At 36.6% G+C, this 13,770-nt stretch overlaps 2 protein-coding genes across 3 annotated transcripts in view; both read right to left on the bottom strand.

Annotated features, from left to right (window-relative positions):
* abtb2b (ankyrin repeat and BTB (POZ) domain containing 2b) overlaps positions 1 to 6,290 on the bottom strand; it is a 57,817-nt gene extending 51,527 nt beyond the window's left edge. Inside the window, exon 1 of the mRNA XM_084396509.1 lies at positions 4,988 to 6,290. Coding sequence (XP_084252635.1) covers positions 4,988 to 5,825 — 838 coding nt within the window. The 5' untranslated portion in view covers positions 5,826 to 6,290. The remainder of the gene's footprint in view (positions 1 to 4,987) is intronic.
* A 3,448-nt stretch (positions 6,291 to 9,738) lies between these two features.
* b4galnt4a (beta-1,4-N-acetyl-galactosaminyl transferase 4a) overlaps positions 9,739 to 13,770 on the bottom strand; it is a 194,759-nt gene continuing 190,727 nt past the window's right edge. For both annotated transcript variants that reach the window (XM_084396505.1, XM_084396506.1), the window contains exons 18-20: positions 12,746 to 12,899; positions 12,493 to 12,619; positions 9,739 to 11,182 (exon numbers count right to left, since the gene is read on the bottom strand). In XM_084396505.1, coding sequence (XP_084252631.1) covers positions 11,068 to 11,182; positions 12,493 to 12,619; positions 12,746 to 12,899 — 396 coding nt within the window. In that variant the 3' untranslated portion in view covers positions 9,739 to 11,067. The remainder of the gene's footprint in view (positions 11,183 to 12,492; positions 12,620 to 12,745; positions 12,900 to 13,770) is intronic.

Genomic DNA, 13,770 nt, shown 5'->3' with positions numbered 1-13,770 from the left:
GCTAGTCTTGTGAGCAAAGCTACTTCTATCACAGTAACCTTAAAGGAATAGTTCACTTAATAATGAAAATTCTGTCATCATTTACTTCAGTTGTTTCAAACCTGTATGAATGAAGAACACAAAAGAAGATATTTTGAAGAATGTCAGTGACCTACAGTTGATGGACTACCATAGTATTTTTTTTTTTTTCCTACTATGGAAGTCAAAGGGGTTCATAAACTGTTTGGTTACCGACATTCTTCAAAATATCTTCTTTTGTGTTCATAAGAAGAAAGAAATTCATACAGGTTTGAAGCAACTTGAGGGAGAGTAAATGATGACAGAATTTTCATTTTTAAGTGAACTATTCCTTTAAAGTCCTTTTATTTCATAATGTGATGTCTTTTTGAGTGAAGCAGGTTATTAAATGATTACAATTGGAAGACAGGACTTTATCTATCTGGAACTAATTTGACTGAGAAAAGTCTCTCGACATTACACGGTTCAAGTGACCCAATTCGGATTTTTTCTGCCCTTGTGGCACAGATCGGATCTGACCCACGTGTACGCAGGAAAAAAGCTCAAGGATTCCGATACTCTCAGATCGGTTTTAGGCCTCATTCATATGTGGAAATAAGTCTGATATGAACTGGATATGTGCATTTGTGTCTGCCATGTAAGAGGACAGATCGGATATTTCCGTCAATGCCTGTATGTACATGTCAGTTGAAATGTACATCTTCCGTCAGTATGTACGTCATTAGCCGTGTTTCCATTACCCTTAAAATTTTCCAAATTGAAATTGCGAATTGAAAACACGGCCAATGGAAACACGTTCATTCCGCAAAACCTCCCATATATCGCAAAAAAAGTTTTTACGCTCGCATGAGTTTTTTTTAGGCAGTTCGAAAAAGGAATATTTCGCAAAACTGCAATGGAAACAGTTTTTCTGCATTTACAGGTCACCTGACGTACGTAAAAGTCGATCATTCTTTAAAGATGACGAGGTAGGTTTGGACAGAAGACGAGACAGAGTTCTTCATTATTAAACAAATAAAAGACAAACGTATTACAGGAATACTGGATTCTAAACAACAAAGAAATGCCACAATTTATCAAGACCTTGAAGCAGATATGAGGGAGAAACACCATTAAAGCTTTAACATGCCTACGTCTCGCTCGATTATAAATAAAACTAGTGCGGTGGCTGGGATATACGTAAACCGAACAACATCCGTTGCCATGATTTTTGGAATGACTTATCGAGAGAGGAAAGAAAATACGTTTTAGTCACATGTCGACATTTATAAAATATCACAAAAGGTTTGCGCAAATCTGTAATGGGAACGCGACAATTGAAAAAGTGACGGTGGCGAATGACATCAACTCAGGTGGACACCAACCGTGATCACATGACTCTTTTCAATGGCTCAATTTGGGCTCAACCCAAGGTTTTGCTGACCTTTAAAGATGGTGCGGAAAGCAAAACCTTGTATTATCATTTCGTCTGCATCCATTGCAAATCGCGCCATTTTTACTTCCTTTTCGGCCTAAGCTTTTCCGAATCAGTACATCTACCTTGGTTTGTTGTGCCAAGTGTATAATCTAAATGCAGATATCGGATATGGGTCACTTCTAAAAGAAGATGTAAGCTGGTCGTCGAAATTGGGCATTTGATTCTGGGTGCCATTTTTGTGTTGACTTTGAAGCCAGGGGATCAGAAGAAAACTAAGCAAACTTATAAGATAAGTGCATTGATCCATGGTAATCAAGGCTGTTTAGGAGCCATATAGCAGCCAACAAAAGCATATTATGAATAATCTGGTTACGAGATGCTTTGCGTAATCAAGTACTGTGAACACATTCTGAAAGGCCACTGAGTCACAGCTGAAATCATCAATGATCCACATTTAAAGCATTTCAGATTCAATCTACTGCACTCGACTGAGGAAACGCAGTGGATCAGATCCCATTCATCAACAGAAATGGCACGCAAGGGTTTTGTGAAGTGCACGCGCAGCACTTTGTTAACACGGCTGCCCTGAAAGCACATTGATCCGTTGGGTCGTCTTTATGGACCGACCTAATTTGATGCCCACATGGTCATCCCAGAGAAACCGAGCTGTGTAAGGATTATGCAGAGCTGAGGTCCTGACTACCCGTGCCAAAAAAAAGAGCTTTTTTGCTAACGTAGCCTAATTATTGCACCCACACTCCTCTGATCTTTTTTTATTTTTTTATTTCCCACAAACTCAATAATCTCATGGAAATAATTGTAATGTCCGCAGTGTTCTCATAGCTAGACTAGAAGCAATGTTTCGTTCACTTCTATCTGTAACATAGCTGAAATCAGTTAGCTACACTGTTGGAGCGTTTCAATATTTCATTTGAACTTTAACTTTTGTACAGCAATGTTTGAGGACTGATTTAAATTTCAACTCCATATACATCAAATATTTCAATAATACTTGATAAGACTACATTGTTGACATTATTGCTAAATATGAACAAACCCATTTCGCTAAGTGTCCTGCGCCATTTTTGCTACAAACATGGATGATACCTAAAATTGTACGTTTGTTGGGGAAATATACTTTTCTAAGCAATCTAACTATCAAAAAAGTGAAAAATTGCATAACTGTCAACTATATTTGATGAGAAACAAACGTCTCAATAGTATGAATAGGCGTGTTGTCATTATCATGTGACCTACAGAGTTGCATCTCGCTTCACTGCCATTCACAGATCCTCTCCTATGGTCTCATGGGATATTATGAATTTGAACATACTAATAATCTCACATACTGTTTTTCACCTATATAGAAGGGAAGTGTGCATATTCGGACACAGGGTCGGACTTACACTGAAGGCGGGAATCGAATCATAGGCCTTGTTTACATCTGGTATTAAGATGCATTTTGGTCGATCAAGTAGACGAGAGACACATTCCCGTTTACACCTGGTGTTTTAATCCGTCTCTTTTGTCCACTTTCAACCACTTCTGTCCTGATTTCTTCGAGGGGAGGGTCTATGGGTGAGTAAATGTATATCTTTCGATCTAATGGACGAAATAAGCTCACACAATTTACATATGAATGCGAAAGGAGACGATGCAAAAACAAATGGAGAACATCAGCTTTGGTTTCTGCAATGATAGTCCACCCCGAACGCTGTGAGTGTGTGTTAGAAATCAGGAATGGTGAGAGAACATTGTGCTTGGTACATTTTTCGTCTTCAAACCAAACTTGGGTCTTCAGTCGACAAAGTTTAAATCCCGTCTGGCTGGTGCGCTTCCCATAATGGTTACGCATTAGGTCAGTAGGCGGAGAGAAGACGGTCTTTTGTGGCTGTTAGAATGTATTCGACCACATGAGCGTTTACACTACGAAAGCAATTCAAATGTGTTTTCATCTACCTCTGGAAGTTGTGGAAAGTGGTTAAACCCTGTATTTAGTGTCCACTTGTGATAGGATCAACCAAAACTCATTAATACCAGGTGCAAACAGGGCAATAATTCGAGAAAATAATATCATAGAGCTTGACAACCAAGAACACCCACCAAATTTGTGCATAAAAACACTCAAAACACCTACATAGCAACACAATGGCAAGCCTAATATTGTGGTGGTGAATTCTGCACAGACAAGCACAGCTCTAATTTATTCAGAGAATATATAAATCTAGTACATTTTATGTGCATATCAAAGTGTCACATCAACCACTAATATAAGATTTGTCCTGAATTATCCTGAATGACATCACGGCAGACAGAGAATAATGAATTCATGAGTAATGATGATGAAAGAAGGACAGTCATCAGAACCACTTTTACAGATATCGTTTCTTTTGCCTCCCTGTTCAGTTAAGATTGGTCTGCTAAATAAAAAACTAAGTGCTTGTAAAACCCCCATGCTCAATGCTGGTAAACCACAGACAAATCAAAATGAAAATGCAACCTAGATGATGCAGAACTTGGCAGAGAGGGGTAATTCTCAAAGCTGGAGAAGAGGAAGTGTGTAATGACTAGTTACAGACAGAATGATGTAACTGAACTGTGATTTCTGTAAATTAGGCTAGTTTTCATTTAGACCAAACACCAAGAAGACGGAAAGCTATCCATATTTGTGTAGGTCTGGTCTACCAACAGTATTTTAGTACAGATAACTCACACCAAATTGTAATTTGGTACAATCATGCCAGTATTTTACTAATATACCATGCACAAGCTTTTAATTTAACTAGTTTATGAACATGAACGGTACTAATTTGTCATAATCAACAGGTGTGGCAATGTTTATATGAAGATGAGGAAGTATGAAGTAATTTCCCCTCAAGTTGACGCAGGTGTCTTAAAGTAACCACAGGTGTTCGTCACATTAATAATGATCTTTACCAACGGTCCCATTACGTCACCACCATACTCATCACAAAACTCATTTTGAGAAGTGTGTTTATTGTTGAATAATCTTAAAATCAACAAACTCGTGAAATGTTTTGATTAAAAATCGCTCCTTCTTAAAATTCAAAAAAGTTAGATATACACGTTATTTAGTGTTATTTTAGTATCTTTCATATAGTTTTTGTTAATATTTTGAATTCAATTTTTTTATATTTTCTGTTTTGTTTTCATTTATATATATATATATATATATATATATATATATAGACACACACAGTAATCAACATTTGAAGTGGATCAAAACCTTTCATCAAAGTTATACATGCATTTTTTTAAATACCCGTTCTTGTTTTAGGACAACTTTGATGAACTTTTTTTATCCACTTCAAATGTTGACTTCTATATATATATATATGTATATAGTTAATGTTTATGTAATTTATGTTTTTTCATATTTTACACATACACATTAGAGGGGCAATTCCTCTTGAAGTATCTTGAGGTATGTCATGCCCAATGGTTCAACACCTTTCAGCCAAATCTACCCACTAAGCCACAAGGAACGGACGAGAGAAAGAGTTTAGGCAACAGTGCCAGCGAAGGACCTACCATTGGCGTTCTTCCCACAGATGAGATGCTCATAGTGTTGCAGGACACCCCATAGCTCGGCATCATTATTGATGACCCCCTCCAGCGCCTCTGCAGTCAGGACTTCCCTCTCCGCCATCAGCACGCGCACGCCCACCTCCTCCACGAGCGCCTCCATGCACGCGCTCAGGCAGATGGCCGCGTACTCGTGGATGCGTACCGCGATCCGAGTGTCTACCATCCAGCGGAAAAACCGTCCGACGGAGAACACAAGCCCACACCGAGCTGACTTCCCCTTGCGCAAGAGCTCTCCAGCGCTCATGTTGTATATAGATATGGCCTTCACAGTGGCCGAGACGCAGTGATCCGCCAGCGCCCAGCTGAGCACCAGGCGGATCGCGCTCTGGACCTCGAACCTGGTGCACCTGCAGTGCATGACACTGAGCCGCTGCGCCTCTCTGGAGATGCGGATGAGCGCTCTGCGCATCAGGGTGGACAGCCTGCGCACAGCCTCCGCGGAGAGACAGGCGCCCTTCCCCGCGCCTTTACGCACGACCCTCCCCACGTCCTCCTCCGTCCACGGGAACTCCTCCAGCTCCGGTAAGCGTGGGCACTTCGAGAAAATGTCCTCTGGATCCTCTGGAAGCACTGTGTTGACTGTATCCCAGCTGTTGTTTCTGCTGTTCATGGATCCGGAGAAGTACCACCAGTTCCCCCGGTGAGGGGTGTTCATGAACGCCTGCGAGTTTGACTTGGACGACGACAGGCTTAAGGACTTACACGAGTCCCCCGCTCCATAACCAGAGTCCAGAGTTAAATCCTCCAGAGTTTTCATGTTTGAGCTGTTTGTTCCTGCCATTTCTGTTGCTTCCTCGAGGGTTTTCTTTTTAAAAGGAACCGGAGAGCGGATGAGACTTTCCAGCTGCACGAAACTCAAGCTGGTTCTACTTGTTCAGCTTCTCTTTGACATTCATGTAGCAGTTTTTTTTTTGTTTTGTTTTTTTGATACACCACTGACCATAAATATCTTGCGTGAAAGTTTAAAATGTCCCAAGTTACATCTTCTGAAAAAGAAAAATGTTTGGGGAAACTTGCTCACCTCATCAAATGACCATTCCCGTAAGAGTAGTGCGCAGGATTTCTCGTTTACTATTATCCGGTTCTTGAAAATAATAGTCCGAACTGGACATGAAGTTTAGAGAGGAGATCCATCAATTTAGTCTAAATCGAAAGCTCTCGGTAAAATGAATCCTTACTGATACTTCAGAAGTGGGTGATGTTTCTGTCTCACCACACGCCTCTTCTTACTGGAAACTCATGACTGAACGAAAGCAGGCGAGCGCGAGAGAGTGTAGTGGTGTTCGATTCGCGAGCGAAACGATTCATTTGAACTTCTGAACGACTCTTTTGAAACGATTTGGAAGCGTTTGGGTGAATCACTCCATCAAACTCGAATCTACATTGCAGAGGCGACAAACTCTCACATATTACAACCAACGACGTCGTCTACACTGATTAAAATGTAGCTTTTTAGAGGTTTACAACTAATCTTTAACAGGCTATAGGCTACATAATAAAATGCAAGCGGGTAAACAAGGATTTAGTGGATATTGTTATTTTGGCAGTAAAACTAAAGCGGAAAACGTTTACAAAGTGGAATATGGTTATTTATTGAAACGACATCGAACTCAGCCATTAAGTTCACCCAAAAATGAAAAATCTGTCATAATTTACTCACCCTCACTTGTTCCAAACTTAACCAGACAGTTTATATGGCACTTGACCTCCATTGTATTTTCTTTTCTACTATGGAAGTCAATGGCTATCGACAACTGTCTGGTTACCAACATTCCGTAAATCGTCATTTGTGTTCTTGTGTTTTGACAAAATTTTCATTTTTGGTTGAACTATCCCTTTAACAGAGACCAATCAGAAGTTAGTCGCTGGGGAGTCAATCAATCAAAACTGGGTTTCAAGTTTTCAAGCGAAGTCAAGGACAGATTATTTTGTTCATATCGTTTTTTTTATTTTCAATCGAATTTTTTAACTTTTGATCTTAATCATTAGGATATATTGAATTGTACAAATATGGTTCCTGTAGCTATTTAGCCCAATTTCTTAAATAGACTATATTTTTTATTTTGCCTTCGTTTAGGATATACCAAATGTTCCCGCATATCTTACAATATGCATAACCCACAAATAGCCTAAATTATCAAGAGAATAGCCCAAATAAAATTGTATTGTATTGAAATCAAAGTATAGACTTAAGGGTGTTGTTTGAAGTGACGGTGTTAATCACGGAGTCTCATCTATCTTAAGGAATTTGCATTAATTGTGTTAGTCTGGGAGATTGCAATGGCATCCACACACTCATTATCTCATTATCAGCATTTCTCATTTATCAACTTCTTCAGGCCAATAACAAATAACGCGGTTTATTAAAGTTTTTGACAAAAGTGACAAATAATACTTTTTATACTTTCATTAACAAGTTTTCATATATTATCATTTACCATAAGCCTACTTTAATATTTATTCTAATCAAGCATCATTCTGTATGACTTATGCACATTTCAATAAAGTGTTAGCCTAATACCTTTCCCTTCAAAACACGTTTATTCATGTAGGCCTAAGTCTGGTATTTAGTTGGCCTAGTGATGAATAGTTTGCTCACACCATCAGGGACGATAACAAAGCTATACAATTTTATATAATCGTTCTAATTCAATAAGTAAAGCCCAAAGCACACTTGTGATGACACGCAGAACTATTGAAATCACATTCAGAATGTTTTTCTCCAGCCAATCAGAATCCGCCCGACTTTAAAGAGCTCGAGCATTTAAAGCGGCAGACGATATTTCTGCAGCGCGCGCTGAACAGATGGTCATTGTCCGTGTGTGTGGTGTGGACGCTTATATAGTTATCGTTATTGGTGTGAAGTTCTGTGTACCTGAACGGGCCTAAATTGTGAGGTATTATAGTCCCCCCCCCCTTTCCATTAAGCTCCTCATAATGAGTCACTGAAAGCACAGTCTCAAAGTCCTCCAGTACAACACTTATTTGTCATATGAGCAGTTATGTAATGTTTACATTGAGCATAAACCTGCCCCACCCATCTACACTGTAAATTACTTCATCTTTCTCTTTTCTCAGTCACAATTGATTTGTTCACATTTCCGGCCCGGGGTTCTCAAAAGCGGAAGTTATGATCAAAATTGGCTAAATTTATACAGTGGTGAACAGGAAACTAAATATAATTTGCTATGTATGTAGACTATTCCCATTTTATCCAATAGCAAAAGCTATAGCTCCACAAATATCCAAAAGATCCATCCAAAACGATGTCACATTTGCGGTTCGCAACAGAGCTAATTCGTTGTTGTTGTTTTTGTAATTTACTGTCAACGTTATAGCTAAATGTATGATTTTGATGAAACTATGAAAAAGATTTATGAAGATGATAAGCGTGGAATAGCTGTGAACAGAGTCGTGTTAGCGAGAGCCAGCACTGAGATCTGTTGAGTATTAACACCCACAGAAAGATAATACACCAATACTGGACCCATAATCTCTTGCAAGTACTGAATCATTAGCTAAGACCTATTTTTGGGTTCATGAATCAGAGTTTGACTGTTCTCCTTGCCTCATGTTCAGTCTTGTGCAACATATTGTGCAGTTATGAAGCCTACGTTGTATATTAATCTTGATTAGAAAAAGAATGCAGTCAGAAATATATGGGCAGTGCTTTTGATATGATTTTTTTAAAATGTAGTTTGATTTTGAACATCTGGTTTGCATGATGAATTGCAACGCTGTACTTGTGCTCCCTCTAGTGGTTGAAAGCGGTTGGAGAAAATATTACAACAACGTAAAGTGCTCTGACTGAGTGTGTATACATTACACATTATTATGTTAGTGTTATAGCACGATGATCTGCATGTTGAGCTACAGGAATAAAACAAAATCTCGTTTTAAGATCAAAGACTGTAATGAAACAAACCTACTCCAGATGCTTCAGCTTTAAACTTTATTTTTCAGAAAAATGAACCCCGAAAATGTTAAAATAAAATGCAAACATTTTGAAAAGTTTCTACACAACAATTTCACAGAAATTACCTTGTAATGCAGATCCCTGTATTAGGCGTAATGTATTAGTGTCCTGTCTTCGTTGTGTTTTAAATACGCAGCCTGAAATGACGTCGAACCAAAAGGAGGAGAAAGAAACGTCTCGGTTTACTCTTTTAAAAAGGTGAGGACGATTCAAAATCACAAAAGATGGCCTGACCACTCGGTATTTCTGATATGAAATAAAAACACATAAAAATGTTATGCCAGCTTGTAAACATGAACATTTGTATGATACAGATGTTATAGGCTACAGCATTGAAACAAATGATACACCTTTCATACACTCGAGCTGCCAGCGACAGTGTAAAAACAGTTTCAGATTGGAAGTCAACCAGATTGCTGTCGATTATCACAGAAAACCATTCTGACTCGTTGGCCAGTTTGTAAAAACAAATAAAAATCGAATTTAACGTAATGGACTTGTAATGAAAGTCTATGCACTGTAAAAAAAAGTGGCTGCCTTAAATTAAGTACATTCAACTTGGATGTTTAAGTTACTTCAACTTAAAATACATTAAACTTGCTTAAAAAATCTTGTATAATAAGTTAAGCAATTTTCAATTTTTTTATGAGTTAAAGCATTGTATAAACATGTTTTTATAATGTATTAATCATATATATATATATATTTTTTTTTTTTTACAGAGTGGGGCATATATTCCAGACGAATATCTGAAACTGCAGCTATATTTTTGTGTAAACGTTTTTAAATTGAATAATTTAGCAGACGCTTTTATCCAAATCTGCTTACAATTGAGGAATAAAACGAGCAATTCATCTTTTTATTATTTTTTCGCCCCCCAAAAATAACCCTTTAGCTGCGGGACTGGGTAAATGCGAATGAATTATACCGCGGTAAATGAAATGGGTGGATTTTTCTCAATGTAAACAGCACTTCATGGATAGTTACGTTCTGGTCTTTAAATTCTTAAAACGCTTCTGACAGCACTTGAAATAAATAATTCATCACATTTATCTCATGTTAACATCGTTTATTTTTATGCCTTGCCCCATCTATATTTATTTTACGACTTTTACTGTAAACACTTTTTGTTTGGCCGTAATAACTGTCAGGAGTCAGAATTATTTCCTGTGGTAAAAGATCCTGGAACATTCCTTTAAAAATGGACCAAAATACAAGATTTTTTTATGTCATAAAACATTTCCTATTCAATCATCTCCATAAAACAATGTTATTTAGGGCCTACGCAATCCAGACAGCGAAACATCAGGACTCCTTCCTAACCCAGTATGGACTGCCACGTTAAATACGTCAAAGAAAGGCACACAACTTCTGGACAACGTCTTTTTTCCTACCATTATACTCTGCAGAAATCCATACGGCATCAGTGAGATTAAGTTTAGTCTAAAGGTTTCTGCATCTGTGAAACTATAGCCAATAAAGATTAAACCTATGTCGAAATCATTCGGAAACGAGAAAAGGAAGCAGCTCAGACAAACACACAAATACACAGACGGATAACTTCATTGCTCAGCACACGTCCAGTTGTGTCCATGAGTTCAGCAGGACTTGGAAAGGGAAAAGCACACGTCCGCCTTTACAGAAGAAGTCGTAGATCGTTTCGACAGTTCAAGTGTAAGAAGGCGTCACATCTGAACAGGAAGTGACATTTACAGCTATAAAAGCAGACGTCTAAGAACCAGCGCACATCTAAACCTTTAGACAATCATTTCAGCATTTAATATCTTAAGTGCAAACCATATTAATGCGACCCAAAGTGCCTGAGCGGCTAGCTTAGTGTAAGATTCACCCGATCTCTTATAAATCTGCCACGATCTCTCAAAAGAACTCCTGACCTAACAGACAGAGATACGTACAAATACACACTCTGAGTCTCTGTCTCGTGTGAGTGTGTTGAGTTTGGACAGCAGCTTGGCACATCATGTGTCCTTCGGTTCGGTCCTGTAAGGTCCCGGGACGTTTGAAGTCTCTCGTTGAGGTTCGGGTTTTATCCTTTAGGGATTTTGCTGGACTGTGAGTTCCACATGCCTCTTTTAGAGTGATAGTAGTGAAAGAAGTTTCTCAGCCGTAACCGCTCGACCTCCAGGCCGCTCTGAAGAACTCTGAAACAGAGAGAGATTCATTTCATTATCTGATTTAACTTCCTTTTCATCATTTATTAGTTATTTACAATTGAGCTATTTCATTTGAATATTTAATTTAAACAGTATTTGATTATATTATGATATTATAACAATATATTAAAGTATTATTATTATTATTATTAACAATAATGGCATCCCTGTCAAAGCTCTAAGTTAAATTCAATTTGAATTTTAATAAAAAAATATTTTTAATTTATCATTAATAATATCAATATTATCACTGTATCTTACTGTACTGTAAAATATATCAATTCAACATCATAATTTTATTAATAATAAATAATGTTTTATTTAACATTATTGTTATTACTAACTACAGCAATAATATTGACACTGTTAAAATATCTAAATTCAATATCATAATTGTATTAATAAATATTTCTTTTTATTTAACATGCTATATTATTATGATTATTATTAGTATAATAATAATAATAATAATAATACTAGTAATAACACTGTCCACATCTCTTTCAATTCAATATTATAATTTTAATAATAATATTAATAATAATGACATTTATTTAACACATTTATTTAGCAACATTATTATTTATATTATTAACAATAATAACATCCCTATCAAAGCTCTCTAAATTAAATTAAATCATAATTTTAATAATGAAAATTATAAAAAAAATAAATAATATTATTATTGCTAAAAACAACGATAATACAGTCACTGTCAAAATATCTCAATTCAATATTATAATTGTATTAATAATTATTTATTTTATGTAACATTATTATTACAATCAACAACATCAATTATTAGTAGTAGTAGTAGAATAATAATACAAATGATAATAACAAAAACAACATCACTGTCAAAATCAATTTCAATTCAATATAATTTTAATAACAATATTAATAATAAAATATTTATTTAACTATATTAATATTACTTCATATCTAATATTACTACTACTAACAACAACAACTACACAAATAATGTCTGTCAAAATCTCCCAATTCAATATCACAATTATAATAATATAAATAGAGTATTATTATTATTATTAATAACAACTACAATATTAATGTGACTGTCAAAATATTTTGTCACATATTATTATTATTATTATTATTAGTTTTATTAATTATAATATTATTAATAATAATACTAACAACACTGTCACTGTCAAAATCAATATAAAAAAATTTATAATAAAATTAATAATAATTTTTTTTTATTTTAATAATAATTTCATCATCATCATCCTAAATTGTGTTGGAAAAGAATAGTATTCGGTGTGAAATCCTTCTACCTGTCCAGTAGTTCCCAGTCCTCTCCTCCCCAGCGGTCCTTAAACTCCTCCGTGTTCATCCCACCAATCTTGTCAAAATCTGCTTTGTAGATCCCGAACAGGCCGAAGCCGTTCACTTCCCAGTAACCTACAGAGACACGCGTGTTTGTCAGTCCAGTATGATAGTGTGTGTGGTGTTTCTGCACGTGTGTGTGGTATTTCTGCACGTGTGTGTGGTGTTTCTGCACGTGTGTGTGTGTGTGGTGTGTCGCACCATCAGGCTCTCGCGGCGAGCTCCCACAGCCCAGTCTCATCACGATCGGAGCGAACACCAGCTTGCCCTCCACACAGTGTTTCCTGATGTTCTCCAGGATGTTCAGAGGGAAATGAATGTGCAGGTCACACAGAAACACGATACTGTGCCTGTCCTGCAAACATAAATCATCCCACACTGGAGTCATCTGTGAATCACCAGCCACAGAATACACTTACGAACACAAGGAAGATTCCTAGAAACGGTCTACACCTCGTCCCACTCGTCTCCGTAAACAGTGACTCACTGATATTCACACTCACGTAAATGCTGTGTCATGTTGGATTTACCATAAAAACGTTCACATGTTTGTCGGAGTCTTTTATGAAAGTAATTGGTAGTAAGGAAACTAAATGCAGTAGTCAACATTTGAAGTGGATCAAAACCTTTCATCAAAGTTATACTTGAATTTTGAACAATACCCGCTCTTGTCTTAGGACAACTTTGATGAACTTTTTTTGATCTTCTTTAAATGTTGACTACTGTAGTAAACTTTTAGTCTTGATAATGATGATGATGTTTATCGGAAAATTTGCATATCCGAATCATTTTTACATGAAAACAGAACCTGGATCCGTCAGTTGAGCTACAGGAACAGTTGATTTGCCGTTATGCGTTTTACCACAGAAATTCAACATTTCTGAAGATGTGGTCCGTTGAACGCTTCATTAATCAGGTTTCAGAGCATACATTTCAATAAAAAAAGTGAAACCAAATATTAATTTTTAATTTTTTTCCTCAGTTACTTCATCAATGGATAATTGACATTTTCTCTCCTTTTTTCAATTTAACTTTTGCTAAGTTGTGACTTCAGAAATGATAATTTGAATGAATGAAATGAACCGATTTTCTATTATTTTTAATATATTGTATTATATTTATGGGCAGGGGGTGGCTAACTGTTTTATATTGCATGGACGTTGAGAAGTAGTTTAAGGATTACACAATGGACAACTTTTTTTCGCACAATGTGCATCTTTTTTTAT

This window comes from Rutilus rutilus (genome assembly GCF_951802725.1).
Source record: "Rutilus rutilus genome assembly, chromosome: 23".
Taxonomy (NCBI): domain Eukaryota; kingdom Metazoa; phylum Chordata; class Actinopteri; order Cypriniformes; family Leuciscidae; genus Rutilus; species Rutilus rutilus.
This window is presented reverse-complemented; position numbering and strand designations above follow the sequence as displayed.